The 20140-nt window shown below is 37.8% G+C and overlaps 1 protein-coding gene and 1 long non-coding RNA gene across 2 annotated transcripts; one reads left to right on the top strand and one right to left on the bottom strand.

Annotated features, from left to right (window-relative positions):
* Nucleotides 1-4952: 4952 nt before the first annotated feature.
* On the top strand, nucleotides 4953-16561 carry LOC127439010 (sarcalumenin-like). Its single transcript, XM_051694977.1, has 7 exons — nucleotides 4953-5072; nucleotides 10661-11851; nucleotides 12438-12515; nucleotides 13124-13219; nucleotides 13398-13514; nucleotides 13605-13838; nucleotides 14350-16561. Exons 1-7 carry the CDS (start codon nucleotides 5015-5017, stop codon nucleotides 15153-15155), a joined length of 2580 nt encoding a protein of 859 aa, XP_051550937.1. The 5' UTR covers nucleotides 4953-5014; the 3' UTR covers nucleotides 15156-16561.
* Nucleotides 14886-19435, bottom strand: LOC127439012 (uncharacterized). Its single transcript, XR_007896842.1, has 3 exons — nucleotides 19291-19435; nucleotides 18800-18916; nucleotides 14886-15020 (listed from the first exon to the last, which is right to left on the bottom strand). It is a non-coding gene; the product is annotated as an uncharacterized LOC127439012 (long non-coding RNA).
* Nucleotides 19436-20140: the final 705 nt, after the last annotated feature.

Here is a 20140-nt window from a genome sequence, read left to right as displayed (position 1 = left end):
CGCGAGAGAGGGTGGAGGACATGAAATGATAATTCTTATTTTGCTCCAGATGTGCTCTCTCTCTCTTTCTCCGTCCTCCTCCTCCTCCTCCTCGCCCCTGCTGTGTGGCCCCACCTCCTGGACATGTCGTGAAAAACATCTGGACTTCGGACGAGTCTCAGCGAATCCTCAGATCAACTCTGCCTTCGTTTGCATAACCGAGATTTAAAAATCTAAACATTCAGCCCGGCGCAGGTCTACTTTGGGAGCCAAAACTTGACAAAGTTTGTGATGTTTAACAATCTGTTGCAACATGTGTATTCATCTGGATGATTTCTGTTTCTTTTGCCCAGTTTAGGATAAGAAGTTTTTGCTCTAGTTACCATTAGTAGGCCTATGCATACTGTGGCAGTAGCTCGGTCTTTATCAACTATGGTTACAAACAGGGTCAGAAATTAAGGGGCTTGTGTCAAAAATGCCCCCAAATAGTGACCTCATTTATTTATAACATCTGGTGTAGTTTTTAATATTCTATTCTAAGTCTAGTTATAAACACTATCACATAAAATATTATTTGAAGTTGATAAAATTTTTTGGAGAGGGGGTCTAATTATTTTCTCAGTAAGGGGGGTCTTATTATCTCAGTCTAATTAATCAGATTAGGAATTTATGTTAAACAAATTGTATAAACTGAAGTACTGTATCTAGGGGGCCTGGGTAGCTCAGCGAGTATTGACGCTGACTATGTGCTGAGTGACTCCAGTCAGGTCTCCTAAGCAACCAAATTGGCCCGGTTGGTAGGGAGGGTAGAGTCACATGGGGTAACCTCCTCGTGGTCGTGATTAGTGGTTCTCGCTCTCAATGGGGCACGTGGTAAGTTGTGCGTGGATCGCAGAGAGTAGCATGAGCCTCCACATGCTGTGAGTCTCTGCGGTGTCATGCACAGAGAGCCACGTGATAAGATGCGCGGATTGACGGTCTCAGAAGCGGAGGCAACTGGGACTTGTCCTCCACCACTCGGATTGAGGTGAGTAACCACGCCACTATGAGGACCTACTAAGTAGTGGGAATTGGGCATTCCAAATTGGGAGAAAAAGGGGATTAATTTTTTTTTTTTTTTTTTTTTTTTAAATGAAGTACTGTACCTGAATAAGAGAATGACAATATAATTTTTTATGTTTAGAAAAAAACCTAAAAAAACAAATGCCCCTGATAATCAAATCCAGGTTTTGAATAGCCAAGAAACCCAATTTAAAAGGCATCATTCTATAACCTAACCTTTTATTAAAAAATATGAAATGGTTTGACTCTATATTGTTGTATTTAGAAAATCTAGAAAATATATTTGAATTTGTCAATAGCTTTCCAGCTACATCTGTCAAACTTGGCACAGACCTTCAAACTGAGTTTGTGTGCTATATCTTTTCTAATTGATCGGAATTACTGTACTCCTGTAGCAGACTTCCGAACAGGCCCGATTTCCCATTGCAGGGTTCCTGCTTATCCTTAAAAAGTCTTAAATTCAGTTCTCCAAAATGTAAGGTCATAAAAAGTCTTAAATATCTTAGATGATACAACGAAAGTCTTAATTATAATTTAAAGAGGTCTTAAATTTGGAGGCGGAAAGACAGGAATCGTGATATGACCTAATGTGATCATCAAACTTGAAAAGAATACGATTTAATTGGATAAATGAATATGCTGCGTCCTTCATAGTGAAAACACGGCACTGTTGTATTTTTTTCAAACTAGTGAGGGTTTGTGAGTTTTCAGCTTTTACGGAGCAGTTCACAATCAATAAGCCATATCGGAAATTTATGACAAGCGATCACTAATTATCATCTGTTGATAATGATATAGTGTTGATGAAATATGACAATGTTTACTTTTAATTGTTTAAATTGTAATATGTTGTAGATTATTGTAGGAGTATAAGTTTTATTTCCATTATCTGTTGGAAGAGTCCCTGGTGTATTTCAGTCTTTAAAGTTCCAAGTTCCGCACTATGAATCCAATTCTTTTATTCATTTTTTTTTTTGGTTATTGGTATTTTGGCTGCACCATAAAGTGCATCTGGAATTTAATTTGATTTGGACTCTTGTAGCCTCTGTCTGGCCCTCCCTATCACAGGAAGGAAATATTAAGAACATTTAATATAGGCTACCAATTTTAAAAACTTTTGGCAGATTAATTGCCTTTCTTTCAACACATTATCATGTCAGTGAAATCTAATATTGGTCGACCTCTAATTTGTATTTATTTATTTAATGGTAAATAAATTGATTTTAAAGTGTGGAAAACATGTCTTGAGTATTTAAAACTTAAAAGCATATATCCTATATAGACTATTTAGCAGAGACGGGGTACTTCTATTAAAATGAATGGGACAAACTGGAATGCCCAACCAAGGAGCTCTAACCGCCCAACGGTCAACTGATGTAGAAGAAGTCCCACCTTAAAGGTAAAAGAGCCAATCACCTTTTATATACAGACATCACTTGTCAAGCAACTCAATAACGCGCATGCGCATTAGCTATACAAGCCGGGAAAATTGCGTGTTTTAGCTTAATATTAGGTAAAGAAGCACAATTTATGATACCAGAATTATCCAATTTTTTTGCTGATTTGAAATATGGTTTTTGATCATAATCTTGACCAAACTTTTTGGAGATTTCAGTCTTTCCCCATTCAAGTAGATAGGAGCTGCACTGGCATAACTGGAAATAGCCTCCCGAGAGCATTCCAAAGATGGCCGACAGTGGACTTGCTAGAAAGACTTTGATATAGCTACCCTGTTTTACTGATAAGCCATGTTGAATGTGTGTCCCTGTCTGTTTAAGTAAGAGTATGTGATACATGATTTATTTTGAGATTGTGTGGGTTTGTTTTTGTTTTGGGGATATGGAATTAATTTGATTTGTTGAGGTCTTAAAAAGTCTTAAATTTGATTTAAAAAAAATGCAGCAACCCTGCATTGACTCACATTACAAATTTTGGACTGTAATAACTACTAAAGCAGGGGTGGGGAATGTCAGGCCTCAGGGCTGTATAAGGTCCGCGAGACCATTTTACCTGGCCCCCGAGGCCATTTGAGAAATTATTTGAAAAGCAAAAAAAATTGCCTTGATACCATTAACTAAAAAATAATTAAATGATGATTAAAAAGTATTTAAAATAATAACAATGCAAAATATTGTATAATTGAAAAATCGTAAAAAATAAATAAATACAATTCTTGGTGTGTGAGCACGTAACAGAATGCATACGTAAATTTCAACTCACAATCAGAAACTGCAAGCAATTTTGTGGCCCGTGAATAATTTTGTAAATATTCAAATGGCCCTTAATAGGACAAATGTTCCCCACACCTGTCTTAAAGATTTCAAGCTACATCCACCAATTTCAGGATGGACCTTCAGGCTGTTCTGACTCAGGCTGCTATGACTTTTCGGATTGATCAGATTTACGGTGTTCACACAGCGGCGAACAAAATTCTGGAAAAATCTCATAGACTCACATTAAAGGAATGTTCCTGAATTCAAACTCTAACTGTCAAACAATTCACATGTAAACAAGCTCACTCTAGCATTTTAATCTGCTTTCAGTTTCTTTCTCTATGGCTCACTTTCTTGCCTATCTCTCGGTAGTTATCTAGCAACAAGCTAGCAACTCCTAGCAACTAGCTAAAACACGCATGAAAGGAGCTAAAACATGCTAGCAACATCTAGAAACATCCTAGCAACATGCTAGCAATATCTATCTATCTATCTTTCTGACAATTTATCTAGCTAGCTGGTTGTCTGTTATACTGTAATGACTATATAAACTTAAAACTTTTAAAACTAGTTTAAACTTTCAGACAAGGCTTTGTCAAGCCAACATCAAAGTTTGTCTCTACAAAAGGTTTTTTCATTTTTCATTGTTTTCCCAAAGCCTATAGTGTGCAAAAAAACAAAACATATGTACAGTAATTAATAATTTAAATAATTTAAAAATTATGTTTCTCCCTTGATTTCATGTCACTGGTGTTGTCAATATTAAAAACTTGTATTTTGAAAATAACAAAAAGTTGTAGAAAAGAACTTCCAAGATCAAAGATCAGAGGAAGATGAGGCTGCTCAAATGTGCATAAAAAATAATCATTTATATTTTGAGAATGACCCAGCTAGAACAGTGATGGTATCAAAAGGTAAAACCAGTTACTTCGATATATAGGCCTACAACACCTGCTGTGTAATGCTGGTTTGCTGGTTAAAGAAGATGGACTTCCAGCCTAAGATGGTGCTCAAATGGTTTAGCTGCAAGGCCATCTGCCTAATTTGCCCCAAAAATGGCCAAAACTCCTCTAAGCAAGGGTGGTACTCAGTGACTACCATATTTATATACCATATAGGCTACTTTAAGCTTCTTCAAAGAGAACCATAGTACTTTCATGGTACATGCTCAAAAACATGGTATTGCCATGGTACATATCCAAACAACCACGGTGTTACCTTGATAACGTCCAAAAACTAAGAAGAGTAAATGAGTAGAAGAGTGCTATCTGGTGGTTACAAGAGGTGCTGCAAGAAAATCAAAACAATAATCTGATAGTTACCGAAAATCCAGTGTTGGCAACACTTGATAACTTTACTTTGTAAAAAAACAAGCATGTTGATGTAAAACATCTATGCACACATCACTTAGGGAGTAGGCTAATACTATATTTTGAGTTAGTTTAAACTATGCTCTTGCCTCAAAAATTAAGCTGTGCAACAACTATTAATTTATCTTTTTTGTTTATTTTACCCTGGTTCTAAAGATGCTTATACAGATAGTTATACAGAATAAAAGTTAGTTTAACTTTTTAAAAGTCTCTCTTTTTTGTTTCGGATCTCTGATTGGAGAAGGCAGCTGCTTGTACTGCTGACACTTGTGCGAATGCTCTAATGTCCATGAGCGCCGTCCCACCCCCAGACCCTCCACATGCCCCCTTTACCTCTCTCCTGGGGTATATCTAGCCTGAGAAGGGAACTGACCAGCTCTGGCAGTCAATATGAGGCTTTTCCTCCCCATCTGCTGCTTGCTGGCTGTACTGGCACTCACCACAGCAGGTAAGAGAAATAGAGTCCAAAAAATGGAAATCACTTGGGGGTATAGACAGCAGCAGAAACTTGGAGTTAAAGGTTCCAAAAGCCTCAAGTGTTCAGGCATACGGAACGGTGAGAGAACATTGGGTATTGTGCCATTTGCAGTTTCAGGCTTCAAATTTAGCACAAGATAAGGACAGTGTCTGAAGTCTACTGTTGTAACACATCAGATTGCATGACCTTGGTGGATATGAGTGCCCCTGCTTCTGTACATGCTGGTATCAACCATGGCACATAGCATATGGAGTAATGAGTGTGTAATCAGGGAATTCTTACAGGGTGTTTAATAGGGTGTTTGTTTGGGTGAGTTCTTGGTGGTAAATTTGACCATTGTCCTTTGATCTCAAGTACATTAACAGCCAACAGTATAATCAGTAGTAGTCAGCTGACATTAATGGTTGAATTGGACTACTGCACTGTATTTACTGCTATGTTGTCCTTTTGAACACCCTTTTGTACAAGTGTATTGTGAATTCTTAGACTCTGGCTGGCATGTACTCTATGTGTCAGTGAAAAGACTCCATCTCCCTGTTGTCATTTACTTTATGTAACTCAGAGTGCTTGAAAGGCATGAAAAAGTGGTGCTAGCACACACCATACACACGAGATGTCATCTGCTGTGAGGCATACGCCAGCTGAAGGAAAGTGTGAAAAGCACACCCTCTACCCAACCAACAAGCCTATACATCTTAATAATCAAATAACACTTATGCCTGGCTTATGATTTCCTGTATATGTGGCTCGATGGATAACATTAAAGGCTTCTTTCATTAATATGCCATCCCTATTGCATTTGAAGGGCTATTGGTTCAAAGCCAGGCTGCAATAAAACAAATTCTTATTTCTTCTTATAATAGCTTTACCCTAAAGCCTCCCTTCTTTTCATTGAATTCATGATAGTTGGTTGTAATCTGTTCCAGTCAAACAGTTGGTTATAATTGCAATCAATTGCAAAGGCAAGGGTATACTTTGTTTTTCCACATGCCTTTCCATCTTGCTCATGCTCGAGTGCTTAGTCTTTCAAAGTATACTCTTTAGACCACTAGCCCATATAGATGTGTTCAGTGAATGCGCACTACAACTGCTTTGTGATACACTTTTAGAACTGTCAATGCCAGGTACACGCGCCAATGACGTGTAAAGATGCAGACTGTCTGCGTGTCTAGAAAAGCCAGAATGCACGCGGACAGTCCGTGCATACTGTGTTGATGATGAAATTTGCGTCACACGTACTGTGCGCAAGAAGAAGCAGCATGCAGAAAACTGAAGTTTACCTGGAACTAAAGGGCAACTGTCAGCTCATTGTTGGCACCACTATTGGTGGCTTTCTTGTCTCTCAACAGTAATAGAAAACCAGATACCATCTGAGGCTGTAGTGTGCCCTTGGTCAACTGTGAGGGTTATCTTTGTATGTCCTTGCACTTTTCTTCTCTTACACTCTCTGTGCAGTCAGGTGATAAGGCCTAGAGTGCACCATGAAATCAGAAACTTTTTGCCAGGCAATAACGTGGCCATATTGCAAATACACACACATATCCCTTTCACAGCTCCGGTAACACACGCCCTAGTACTCTCTGTCTACATATACACACACAGTGTACAGCTGCTGTCACAATGGCACTGTCTCACTCAGAATTTATTTCTGTTCTGACGGCCTTGTAAGGGCAACCATTATGTTAACAGTAGGACTTAGAGACTCTGTCCTGCCATGCTACTGTATGCAGCTTGTTTTAGCAACAGGGGTTTTCCCTGTACAGTCAACTCACACCAGCCAACCATACACACATGCTACTCACACAAGTAAACAATGTTACTACTCTTGCCAACAAACAAAAGACATACAATATTTATATCAACAAATTTGGTTTTAGATACCTTACATGGCTTTCCTTTATCAGAGTAAGGTCATAAACGGTCTTACCATAAACGGAATGGCACACATAGATTTTTGCTTATTACCATGATTTGCGTTGCATGTAAACACCTTTATCAGCATTCTTATCGGCTTATCCATTGTTCGCAAGTGTGGTGCGCATGCCTTTTTACATTTTGACATCAAATGCAGATAATAATTTGATGATTTCAAATCTCATGTAAACATGGTTTCTTGCATTGGCATGGAGTTTTTGAATAAGCTGATTTTTGGTAGTTATTTGCGTAGTAGTGTGCATATTAACATTTATGTCTCTGCAGCTTTTCCATGCATTTCCTTTGATCTGCAATACACATTTAAAATATTAAGCATCACTCATTCCACTTTTCTAAGACGAATTCTGGGTAATGTAGTTTATTAGGGAGTCTATGATTAGTTTCTGCTTAATCGCACTGCTAAGGCTTTGATAAATCACTCCTGTTGACATATATTAGCCACAATAAACCTGTAGATCATGGCTAAGCCAAAATTTGATTAGAGGAAGAAGGAATAAAATAGTTTGATATAGTTGAAAATAGTTTGTTGTTGTTGTTGTTGTTTAGATAATTTAGCCCATATTCCAAAGCTGTAAAGATTGGTGTTATTATATATTCAACTGATTTATATTCAAGAGGAGAAAGTTGCTAGAGCTGCTTGGGCTAGGTTTTCTGATAAATCGCAATCTTCATTTAATCTCGAAATTGATTTTTAAGATGTCAAGATCAATCTTTTATTTTTACCTAAAGTTTCCTTTAGTTTTTGTTGTGTTGGTTATTAAATCTGTTAGATAAATAGCAATTGAACTGCTTAGTTTGGGCACTGTCATACATTTTTTAAAGGAATATTTTCATAATGTACCAAGTTAGAAGGTTCCTTGTATAATTTGTAACCTTAGCTGAGAGACAATTTCTTTCAAATGTAAACAAAATGGACATTATAACTGAAATATAACCAAATGAACCAGAATCAAATCGTATTGAAATCGGAATAGAATCGAGAGCTTGTAAAGTGATATGGAATCAAATAGGGAAATCTGTATCTGTACCCAGCCTAAAGAGCTGCTCTTATTGCTCTACTGAGACTTTGCAATATCACACAAATTAATTTCCCTGCTCCACTGTGACAGAGAGCTCCCAAGACATTGGCTTGCTATCTAAATAAAGCCATACCTGTGTGGAGTTGGTCCTCAATTTACATAGCTGTGAAATCTCCCTTTCCTTTCTCTAGCTCTAGTTCTAATTGAATTAAATCAGCATGATTTTCTACAGCAGAATCTGATTCTGAGCTATTCAACTCACTATACAGTACAAATTCCACAAGCAAATTCTGTTGCACATCGTACACCAGCCTTTCTATTTGTTTGCTATTTAAGTAAATATGTCATAGAGAGATCAAATAAATCAATGTAGGTATCTTTCTCTACATCTGTCTTTGACATTGTTGAAGGTCTCGTTGCATGGCGGGGATGCCATGAAGTAAATAAAGCTAGGTGGTGGATGTAGAGGTACGTGATGGTGTAATTGTAAACACAATATAGTTTAGTGATGTGTATATAATCAACAACAGTAATCTGGTGCTGGGTCTTCAAGATGTTTAGGGTGTGTGAGCATGTGTGTGTACAAATGTGCAAAACATTTCCCCTTTACACTGACTGGCTGCTAGAGCCAATTTAATCAATTAGAGACTTCCAAGGAACATATAAGCCTTTTTTATGAGTCAGAGGTCTTACGGCATGGTGAATGCCAGGGGTGAAACAGATTTATCTGCACTAACTATAGACACTCTAGTGCCCTCTGCTTTCAGCAGGCCTTTGAAATGTCACTTAAATGTGCATGCGTATACGACATCTCACTAGTGCCAGCTGGCTTGGGTGTTTGTCATACTCAGCTGAAAACACTGGCATTTTGGAATTTTGCAATAATCTAATTATTGTCTAATAAGTCTTTTTTAAATACGCAACTTTTCGCTATTTTATATACGAATGCAGTAATGGCATTCAAATGTACATTTAATATAGTGACATATATCTTCAATAAGTAAATGTCCATGTATATTATACAAAGAGCTATTAACTGAAACCCCTTCAGTGTGTCACAAAATAAACCTTAGACTGAAGGAACAATTACTACATTTAGAGCAATCTACATTTAGCACCCCCATTATTAAATTTGAGTTTGACTAATTGCAACAAGCCGAGCTGTTCTCTTCAATAGAAGCACACGACATTGAAAGTGTAGCATGTATTTTCTGCACTTCTAGCATCACCAAATGGAATCACAAAAATAAGGACTGTTTAATGACAACCAGGTTTCCCAAACACAGGCAGATGGATGAACTGGCAGTCCCCGCCCCAAACTCTTTACATGCATGCCAATACTATGATAACTACCAAAAATCAGCTCATTAAAAAATAAATAAAAAATCTGACAATGCAAGAAAACCGCATTTACAATAAATTTGAAATGATCGAGTTATTCTCTGCTTTGGATGTCAAACGTCAACAGTCGTGTGCACAGCACTTGCACACATTGGATAAGCCAGTAAGAACAGCGGTAAAAGTGTTTAAATGGCACACAAAATCTGGGTAATGGGCAAAATTTATTTTGGGTTTATGCTTACCTTACCTTAAAGCAAAACCGTTTAGGCATTTTACATTACCTAACATGTCAGATTATTAAGCATAAACAGATCCTGCATGTAAAGGCACACAATGTTGGGATGCCCAAACATACAGAACAAAATTTTGCTTGTGCCAAAGAGCCACAGTGTTTACAATTTACAGGGAAAACAACCTACAATTGGCAATAAAGAAAGTAGTTTAATACTACAAAATTGCACGTCACCTAAAGTTGGAAAGCGAGTAAAATGCTGCTATTCTAAGACCCTTATCAGAGGTGCCTGTCGCTGCGCCAGAGATCAGGCTAAAAAATAAACCTTCCTCTGCTGATCCAAATGAACAGAACTTGTCGTTCTCTTCTCCTGCCAGCTCTGCTCCCTATTTCAGAATGTGATTCACATGAAAAGCATTTAGCTCTCATCCAGAGCATTCATCACCACTTGAATCACAGAGATGGGACATTGCCACAGACTCACATATTCTGCATCAAAGCAGCTCTGTCACTAAATCAAAGATTGTTCAAATCCAAATCCCAGATTATTTATGGAATCACAATTAATGCTAATTAAAATATGAAGAAAGTCAAATATGATGGTTCTTTACATAATTTAAAATTGTAACATGCGCCAAGGCTGTATGTTTTTGTTTTGTTACAGTGATGTTGTAGGGGATGCTGTCTTAAAAACACCACATTCAACATACCGATTCATTCGATCCAAATACTTTATGTTTTGATAGTATATGAAAAGTGTCCTGATATTTAACACATTATCCATCAAGATGAGTTGTACAGAATGACACTTTCTGTCCATGGATTCTTGTGTTCATGCCAGTCCAGTAAGATAAGCCTCTGGATAACAGAGCAGCAAAGCATTCCACTGCAATTTCTGAATTATATAGAAGCAGGTAGCCATATGAGATACATTATCAAGCAAGATGTGTTCCTTCCTCTTAATTTGATGTGAATGTGCAGACTTATATTCAAGCAAATTACTGATAATTCTGTTTTTTTCTCCTTCACAGATGCAGTGGGTTCTGAGAATGAGCCACTTGTACCTCTGCAGCTGAAGCCTGAAGGCGAGCTATTTGCCTGCTGTGATGGCACTGAGGATATTAGCCAAAGCTCTTCCAATGACACACCTGCACCAGAGAGACCTGTCTGTCAACCCTGCAGCACTGGTGTACATATTGATACCACTGCAGATGCGGTCAGCTCTAGTGAAGAGGAAGAGGAAGAGGAAGAGGAGGTTGTTTCAGGAGAGAAAGCTGAAGAGTTGATTGAAGACGAGACATCTTATGAAGAGATATCAGAGGAGGAGGCTCAGGAAGAGGAGGTAGAACTTGAGAAGGAAGAGACATTTGAGGAAATGATGGAGGAAGTTCTAGAGGTGGCAGATGATGTGGGAGAGATGTCAGAACCAGAGGCAGAGATTGAGGTAGACAGTGATGTAGAGGCACCTTTGGCTGTTGAGGAACCTGTGGAAGAGGAAGCAGCTGAGGAGGCAGATGAAGTTTCCCAGGCTGAAGAAGAGGTTGAAGATGTAGAGGACGTTTCCCAGTCTGAAGAGGAGGTTTCTCAGAACGATGTGGAGGTAGAGGAGGTTTTCCAGACTGAAGAAGAGGGTGAGGAGGAAGAGGTTTCCCAGAGTGAAGAGAAAGTAGAGGAAGACATGGATGTTTCTCAGACTGAAGAGGAGATCTCTCCACCTGAGGAGGTGGCAGAGGAGGTTTCTAATGCCGAAGAGGAGACCGAAACTTTTCCTCAGGTTGAAGAGGACACAGGGCCATTGGAGCAAGTGGAGGAGAGATCAGAAGAGACTACAATAATGGAAGAGGAAGAGGCTTCCCCTGAAGAGGAGGAAGCTGTACCAGCAGAGGACGGAGCACCAAAGTTTACTGTAGTTGCAGAAGAACAGCCTGTCATTGTGGAAGAAAGTGAGAGTGTCTCAGAGGAGCAACATAAATTCGTGGAAGAACCTGAATCCTACATAGAAGCTGATATGGTGGAAATAGAAGAGGCTGTTGTAGCAGCTGCTGTGGAACTAGCAACAGAGGTTGTTGAGGAGGTTGTGGAAATAGCCCAAGCGGTAACTGAGGAGGTTGCAGAACCTACTCCAGAACAAATTGTGGTCCAAGATGTTCCTACACCTTCTGAAAAAGTAACAGTAGAAGAGGTGCCAGCTGATGAACCAGCACGCAAAGCATCAGCTAAAGGTAAAGTATGGTTCAGTCAGCATAAATAAGTGTTTAAATTATGATATTTTCATTTTTTTCACTTTCATTTGAGAGAATGGAATATGCAGTTGTTCTCTGAATACAAGCACAGTGTTGAGGACACTTTTGTCCTGTTTCAATTAGTACATTTACAAAAGTATTTTCTACAATCACACGTTTGTTCCTCTGATTTAAAATAAATTAGCTATTTTTGTTTCAGTCGTCAGGGGGCAGGGTAGGACACTATTGTAATAGTCAGTTCCTCATGTGTGCTTCCACATGATAATTTGTTCAAAGCTGGCACATAAATAAACACACCAGCAAAATAACCCAACAGAAATAACACTCGACACAAGTTCATCGACAATATTCATTCATAACAATATGTCCTCTGGCCTGCATGGAGGACAGTTTTGTAATGGGAAAGAAATGTTTCAGATACTTTTAATTGTACTGATGGACCTAATTTGACAGTTGCCAAATCTGTTTTGCGGGGGCCATCCATAGGAAAGAAAATGATGATATGAGATTCAGTTATTTAATGTGTTATGCTGATTTTGACTGGCAGTTGTGGAAATCCCTTCAGGTCCTGCCATTAGAGATCGGTCTCACGTTGAAGAAATGCTGCGTCTGGCTATAGCTGAAACTTCGCAGGAATTTGTTGGTGAGACACAATTATCCAGCCCTTTTTCTTAATTTTTTTTCTTTTTTTTTAAATTTCTTAATTGGGGGAGACGTTACAGGGAGAGCAAAAAAAAGTTTTACCTTCCTGTGGCTGAAATATACCTTATCAGGCCAATTATAGCATGTCATTTAATTCGACCTATCACATTATAACGCAACCAATACACATTTGTGTGTGCTCATTTCCATGGTCATACCTATCATATGCAAAACTTTAAAGCAATTTATGGTCAGAATCACATTTACTGCTGTTTCAAGAACCTATTGAAGTTATCACAATGTGGTAAAAGAAACAGCAATTAATTGTCTTTATAGGAACATTTCTATCATTTATGCAACCATGTCTAGAGTGCAAACTATTCTAAATGGCGAATAAGTAACTGAACTAGAACAGAGTGTAATTAATCGTTACAATACAGACTTTGAATTGTGACTATGACTGATTAAATGAATCTGTGTGCAAAATTGATTTGGAATACTCAGAAAATATTCTTATATCATTTTATATATCTTGTACAACTTTGTCCCACCATACACTTTTGTGTGTGTGTGTGTGTGTGTGCTTGTTTTCCTATTTTGTTTCCTTAGATGCCCTGAAGAAGCTGCAGCATATCTACAACACAGCAATTAAACCCCTGGAGAATGCCTACAAATATAATGAGCTCAGACAGCATGAAGTGTCAGGTGAACTTCTTTTGATTAGTGGTCAACCGATATATCGCAAAGGGATATTAATCTGAATCTAGACTACTGCTTTACCAACACAAAGAAGATCAAAACTGTTAAACCACTATCTACAGTTACAGTGTTCAATGAGTTAAAGTTCACTGTGTTTATTCTCAGTTCTCTTCACACTTTTCAGATGCAGAGATCACCTCTAAGCCAATGGTACTATTCCTGGGTCCCTGGAGCGTTGGCAAGTCTTCCATGATCAACTATCTTCTGGATCTCGATGACACTTCTCAACAACTTTACACAGGTACATGCATAGATTAAATGAGCTTTTATATAAAAAAAATTCCAAATATTGGTTCAATGCCTCATGTTCATCTCTCTTTTGCTTTCTCAGGAGCTGAGCCCACAACCTCAGAATACACTGTACTAATGCATGGTGAGAAAGTTCGCACCATTGAGGGCATTGTCATGGCAGCAGACAGTTCCCGCTCCTTCTCACCACTGGAGAAGTTTGGTCAAGGTTTCCTGGAAAAGCTGGTTGGAATTGAGATGCCACACAAACTCCTGGAGCGTGTCACCTTTGTGGACACACCTGGAATCATTGAGAACCGCAAGCAACAAGAGAGAGGTCAGAATACAGTATTCCCAGTATTTAATAGTAAATAATCACAAAGTTACTATTGGTATATGGGTGTTTCTTTAAAACATCGGGCACTTTTAGCACTGTATTGTGTTTGATACACACAATACGGAGATGAAAATGAATTTTTAAACATTTATAAATAAAATGATAACTTTCAGATACTTGAAAAGTACCAAAAACAAATGACTATTTCATGGTAAAAAAATTCTAATTCAGTTTTAATGAGATCTTCATTTAACAAAAAGTAAAAAGCTGCAATCTGTTCGTTTGAATAAAAATTAACCCAGTGCCTGAAGTTGATGAAATTTATACAAGAGGTGAATTAAACAACATGCGCTTAACAATAAGTACTGAAAATTGTTGGCACAATATGAGGTTCAATAGTTATTAAGAAAATGATAAGTACAAATTCTTAGTGATCAGCAAGTATAATTACAATATTCTGCCTTCATGCACACATTTGCAAACTCTTACAAGCTCTGTTGTTTTCCTGTAGGCTACCCCTATAGCGAAGTGTGCCAGTGGTTTATAGACCGGGCTGACCTTATCTTCCTTGTTTTTGACCCAACCAAACTGGATGTAGGATTAGAACTTGAAATGCTATTCAGACAGATGAAGGGACATGAGTCACAGATCCGTATCATCCTCAACAAGGCTGACAGTCTGACAACCCAGAACCTAATGCGTGTGTATGGTGCCCTTTTCTGGAGCATGGCCCCCCTGATTAATGTAACGGAGCCCCCACGTGTCTATGTGAGCTCCTTCTGGCCACAAGACTATGCTCCTGACACCAACAGAGAGCTTTTCATGCGTGAGGAGATCTCTCTGCTGGAGGACCTAAATCAGGTAATTGAGAACCGCTTGGAGAACAAGATTGCCTTCATCCGCCAGCATGGCATTCGCATACGCATCCACGCTCTCCTGGTTGACCGCTACCTGCAGACGTACTATGACAAGCTGGGCTGGTTCAGTGACCCCGATGAGGTGTTCCGTGATATTGTCGGTGATCCTGACAAGTTCTACATCTTTAAGTCTATTCTGGCCAAGACCAATGTGAGTAAGTTTGACTTGCCGGAACCGGAGGCATACCGGGACTTCTTTGGAGTGAATCCTCCTGGTGGGCTTAAGCTTCTCTCCTCACACTGCAGCTGGTCAGGTGGCTGCCTGCTGGAGAAGATTGAGAAGGCCATTACAGAGGACCTACCTGCTTTGCTCAGTAGCTTGGCAAAGAAGAAGGAAGCCATAGTAGAGGCAGTTGCAGAGACCAAGGAGAAACCCAAAAACCGTTGGAGGAGACAGTGAAGGAGGGAGAGACTGAGAGAGGGAGAATAAAAGAGAGGAGGGAGAGATGGGAAGTATGGAAAACTGTGAAGGTTTAATCCCTACTGGAGGCACAATCAATTAGTCACTGGACTGGGCACCAAGCAAAGAATGAATGAATGAATGAATGAATGGAATAATGGATTGAATACTGGATGGATAAGAATAACAGGTTAAGGAAAAAGCAAGAGAGAGGATATACTGAGAGCATAGGAGATCAAATGAAATAAATATGGTGTAATATTATGACACACAGAAATGCAAGGTCAGTTAAACATAGGAAGTACTGTATATTTTACCACTCAATATAATAGACTTGAATGAAGGGAATCAGTCTCTCTTTTTTTCCCTTCCTTGTTCTAATTTAACTCAGTTAGCAAAACAATTATTTTACATTTTTATTTTTCATGTGCGGAACAATACCATGTCATTAATCGCATTTTTCATTGGAATGTCGTTGTAAAAGTAATCAACATCTGTTGTAGAAAGCTTAACTTCATTACTTTATGCTTTCTCTATTACTTCAACACCAATTGATTTGCATTGATAATTTTACTTTATACAGTTTACTGGTATTTGAGTTTTTGGTAAATGTTAAGATCTACTAGTATTACATATTAGTTACATATTGACAATACTGCATGTTAAAACTATGGTGAAATTAAAGTTGTTTTCACAGAATATGGAAAATCAACATAAAAATGTACATTTAAAACAATATAAACAGGCATATTAAACTGTTAAATTAAGAATTGTAAAATGCCTATATACTGTATAAGTGGATGGATTGGGAGAGAGATAGAGGAATGGGTAAATAATCTGTTGAATCTGGCCTCTTTAGTGCTCTTAATTACAGCTGTTTGTTGGCTTGAAGAGCTCCAGCAAGTTAAAACTGGTGATTCCACTTAAGTGTGTAACTAGTTGTGAACAAAATATGAACCAAATATCCACTAGATGGCGTATCATTTAATTGAACTGCTGCAATAAAAATAGGCTACTGATCACTGTTCAATGACAACCTTTGGCCTCATAAAAAGTACTGTTTATGTTATCATGTTGTTTATCTGTTTTCAGCCTGTAAATGAAACTACACAGCAGCAGCAATCTATCAATTTTTATATACAAATGAAATGTCGAGCAGGGTCATTTACATACAGTATAATTTTCACATCATAGTTATATAATTTGTCATTATATCTCACATGACATGAATTGTGTATACTATAGAATATTATGCTATACAATTATAACATATTATAAAATATTATGCCTCACATGCCTCATCAAAGCTCACCTTTCTAAGTATTTATGACTCTTGAAAGGGCCAGGATTGTAAATGCTGAAATATCTACAATACATTGTTGAGTTTAATTAAAATTTTCACTGAATACTGTGTCCCTAATTATTATTTTATATTCTATTATAATATATATAATATTTAATAAATATTATCTAAAATTTTATTCATTTATTTAAACAATCTGCAGATATACTTTTGAGTAAGAGACAAGATGTTCATGCATAACGACTCCACTGGTTGGTGTTGGTTAAATCCCTCAACTGACTCCTGTGTCATAAACTTTCCCTACTGACACAACACAGCTCGTCTCAGAACCTGGACATGATCTATGTCCGACACGGGAAGCATAGAATGATTATCACTTGGATGTGACTTATCTGATAGATCAAAGGTCAGGACGCACCCAGAATCTCAGGTATGTTCCTTTGCACTGCCATACTATAGACTTTTATTGTTTTTAAATAAAGATAATAATAACCATAACCCAGACCATAGCTAGAAAAAGCCTATTTACTTCATTTATTAATCATTTTACCTTTGAAGACAACCCAAAAGGGAGGTTGTGCAACATTTAACTCTCTTTCAAACCAACAGCAATCAATGGGCATGAAGCATTTTGCACATAATTCTAAAACACACACACACACATTAAAGGTGCCCTAATAAATTTTTTCCCCTTTCAAAAAGGTTTCCTCCTAAAGAAATGAATAGTACTTTTGAAACATAAGTATAAAATCACAAGCACTCACATGAGATAAAGACTTATGTCATTAACCTTTTAAAAGCTGTTCTATTCTTCATGGAGAGGGTCCCCTCAAATAGAATCACATGACCAGCCAAAAACCACTCGCTTAATCTCAGTAACCGTCTTGTTATTGGACACTTTCACTCTTAGATTAAATTAATCATGGCTGACTGTGAAGAATTAATTTCTTCAATGGCATCGGTAACCTAAAAACTATTGTGTTTGAATATGCTGCATCCACACCACTAGGTGTCAGTGTATGTCCAAAATGACATCTTCAAAGAACACTAAGTGCACATTTAATAACATGTATAAATTACTACACACCTGCTTAAAGGGTTAGTTCCCACTAAAATGAAAATTCTCATAATTTACTCACCCTCATGCTATCCCAGATGTGTATGACTTTCTTTCTTCTGCAGAACACAAAGATTTTAAGAATAATTTCTCAGCTCTTTTGGTCCATACAATGCAAGTGAGTGGTGACCAGAACTCTGAAGGTCCAAAAATCAGACAAAGGCAGAATAAAAGTAATCCATGTGACTCTAGTGGTTTAATTCATGTCTTCTGAGGCGATATGATAAGTGTGGGTGTGAAACAGATAAATATTTAAGTCCTTTTTCACTATAAATCTTGACAGCAGTCTCGTTGCACTAGGAAGTGTAATCGAGCTTGAAATCATGATCGTATCTAGAGACTGCAATGGCAAAATATATCGTGAAAAAGGAGTTAAATTTTGGTCTGTACACTTCTAACCCAAAACTGACTGAATCACTTCAGAAGACATTGACTAAACTACTCAAGGCGAATGGATATTTAATGTTGTCTTTATCCGCTTTTTTGGAGCTTCAAAGGTCTGGCCACCGTTCAGTGCATTGAAATGACCCATAGAGCTGAAATATTCTTCTAAAAATCTTTGTTTGTGTTGAGCAAAAGACAGAAAGTCATATACATCTAGGATGGCACGAGGGTGAGCAAATTATGAGAGTTTTAATTTTTGGGTAAACTGTCCTTTTTTATTTTTGTTGCATTAAGTTTTAGTGCACTTAATATATAAAAAATATTTTGTGGTGAAGTAAATATAGCAGAAAACATTAGTACTTTCTACATTTAATAAGTTTTAGGCGTGAACTTGAAGATATAGAGTAAATTGTGCATTTGTTTTTAATTCAAACATGTAAAAAAAAAATCTTGCTTTAGCTTCTAAGTAAATATTATTTAGGATTATTTGTTATTTTTACAATGTGTAATCATACATCAATCCTTAGGTAAAAAAACAAACAATCAAAAAAACTTGTCATATTTTTTCGCTAATTTGAGTAAGTTTCACTGGTAAATAAAACAAGTACATTTTCCTTAACTTTTCCAAGCTGTTGTTTCCAGCATGAGCAGGGCTTAAATGAGTAATGATGGGTTCACTTGCAAGGTTATTTACAACTTTTTTATTGTTGATTTTGTTGTAACGTTTGGTAACTTCTTGTTTTGTGAAGTCTGAAGTATGTTTTCTACTCAAAATTACCCATTCATGAAAAAAAAAAAAAAAGAAGAAGAAGAAGAAGAAGAAGAAAAGTTAATTGTTACCATCATGGTGTTTTGTGCACCAAGTGTTAAGGTCTGCATGCACAGCTCCAGATTGTGATCAATCGTCAGTAATGCAGTGATGTTTACAATAAAATACATAGCATGTATGAAGCTTTCCTGTGGAAATAAATATACCACAAATACCTTATTTAAATACCATGTACCATATTAAATACAGATTTGTATGTAAAAGTTACTGAAATGTTTAAGTTAAATTTACTCACTTCAATATTATGTCATGAAATTAAATAAGATCTATTTAATTTTATACAATTAAAAAAAATGTTAACAGAAAAACTGTGTGCAAAAACTTTTGAAATAAAAATTGGTATATCATTCTAGTCATTTTTCTTCATTGCTGATGTTTGACTCATACTGATTTATTTGTACCTCAATAACAGTTAGGAATTACTCAAATTGCATGTCAAATACAGTTTCTAAGAAGAAATCTAGGCAGAGAATTAATAGCTACATAATTACACTCAACGTACCTGTTCTTTTGACAACACGTGCTCCATGCCCAGAGAACATCAATCCAATTTGAGGGGTGAAACCTACTGTATTTGCCTTTCTCATACGTGCGCGCCGCCGTTCAGATAGCTTAGCGTGCGCGCACCCATCCGACTTGCCCCCTCCCCTGTCTTTCAACACTGTAGTCAAGTTGTCCATCCCGCTGCACGCCCACATCCATATTTTCCGAGTGTGCTCAGAACATGGTGGTGGTGGTGGTGCTGGTGAACGCAGCGCCCGGGTAAACGCCGTGTCCCGACCTGAAGCCGCCCGGTTCTCACGACTCAGCCGTTCCCTTCAACAGGCTCGTTCAGACGGGGGAGGAGAGAACCGAGGGCGAACGGAAGAGGACGCAACGCGACACAGCTGCAGTGTGTTCGCCTGGCATGAGCTTGCCTATGAAAAAAGCGGACTTGTACAGAGTTTTGGAAGAATCCTAAACACAAACGGTGTATCTTCTTGGCGACCTGGAGAAAATAAAGTAGAAGATTAAGTTGGAGCATTGGCATGGGATTATAAATGTATAATGGAGTGTGAGAGGAGGGCACATACTCATTATTGCTCTAAACTCCACGAGTGTTAAACTGCCAGTCTGATCAAGGGACTCGAGGCCTGGGGGAAAAAAACTTTCTTATTCATTTTGAACACTTTGCATTAAAATTCTTGGAGATTACACACAAGTCAAGAGGGTTCGAGGGGTTGCACACAAACAAGGATATACTTCCCTTCAGAAGACTTTGATTTGTAAGATTTGCTCGGAACTATCAGTATTTTCTTCTTCTTTAAAGTTGAAATCACCATATTATTTATGTCTTCTGGAGTTGGCAGATC

This window comes from Myxocyprinus asiaticus, chromosome 50 (genome assembly GCF_019703515.2).
Source record: "Myxocyprinus asiaticus isolate MX2 ecotype Aquarium Trade chromosome 50, UBuf_Myxa_2, whole genome shotgun sequence".
Classification (NCBI taxonomy): Eukaryota; Metazoa; Chordata; class Actinopteri; order Cypriniformes; family Catostomidae; genus Myxocyprinus; species Myxocyprinus asiaticus.
Note: the sequence above shows the minus strand (reverse complement) of the source record. Positions and strands in the feature narration are given on the sequence as shown.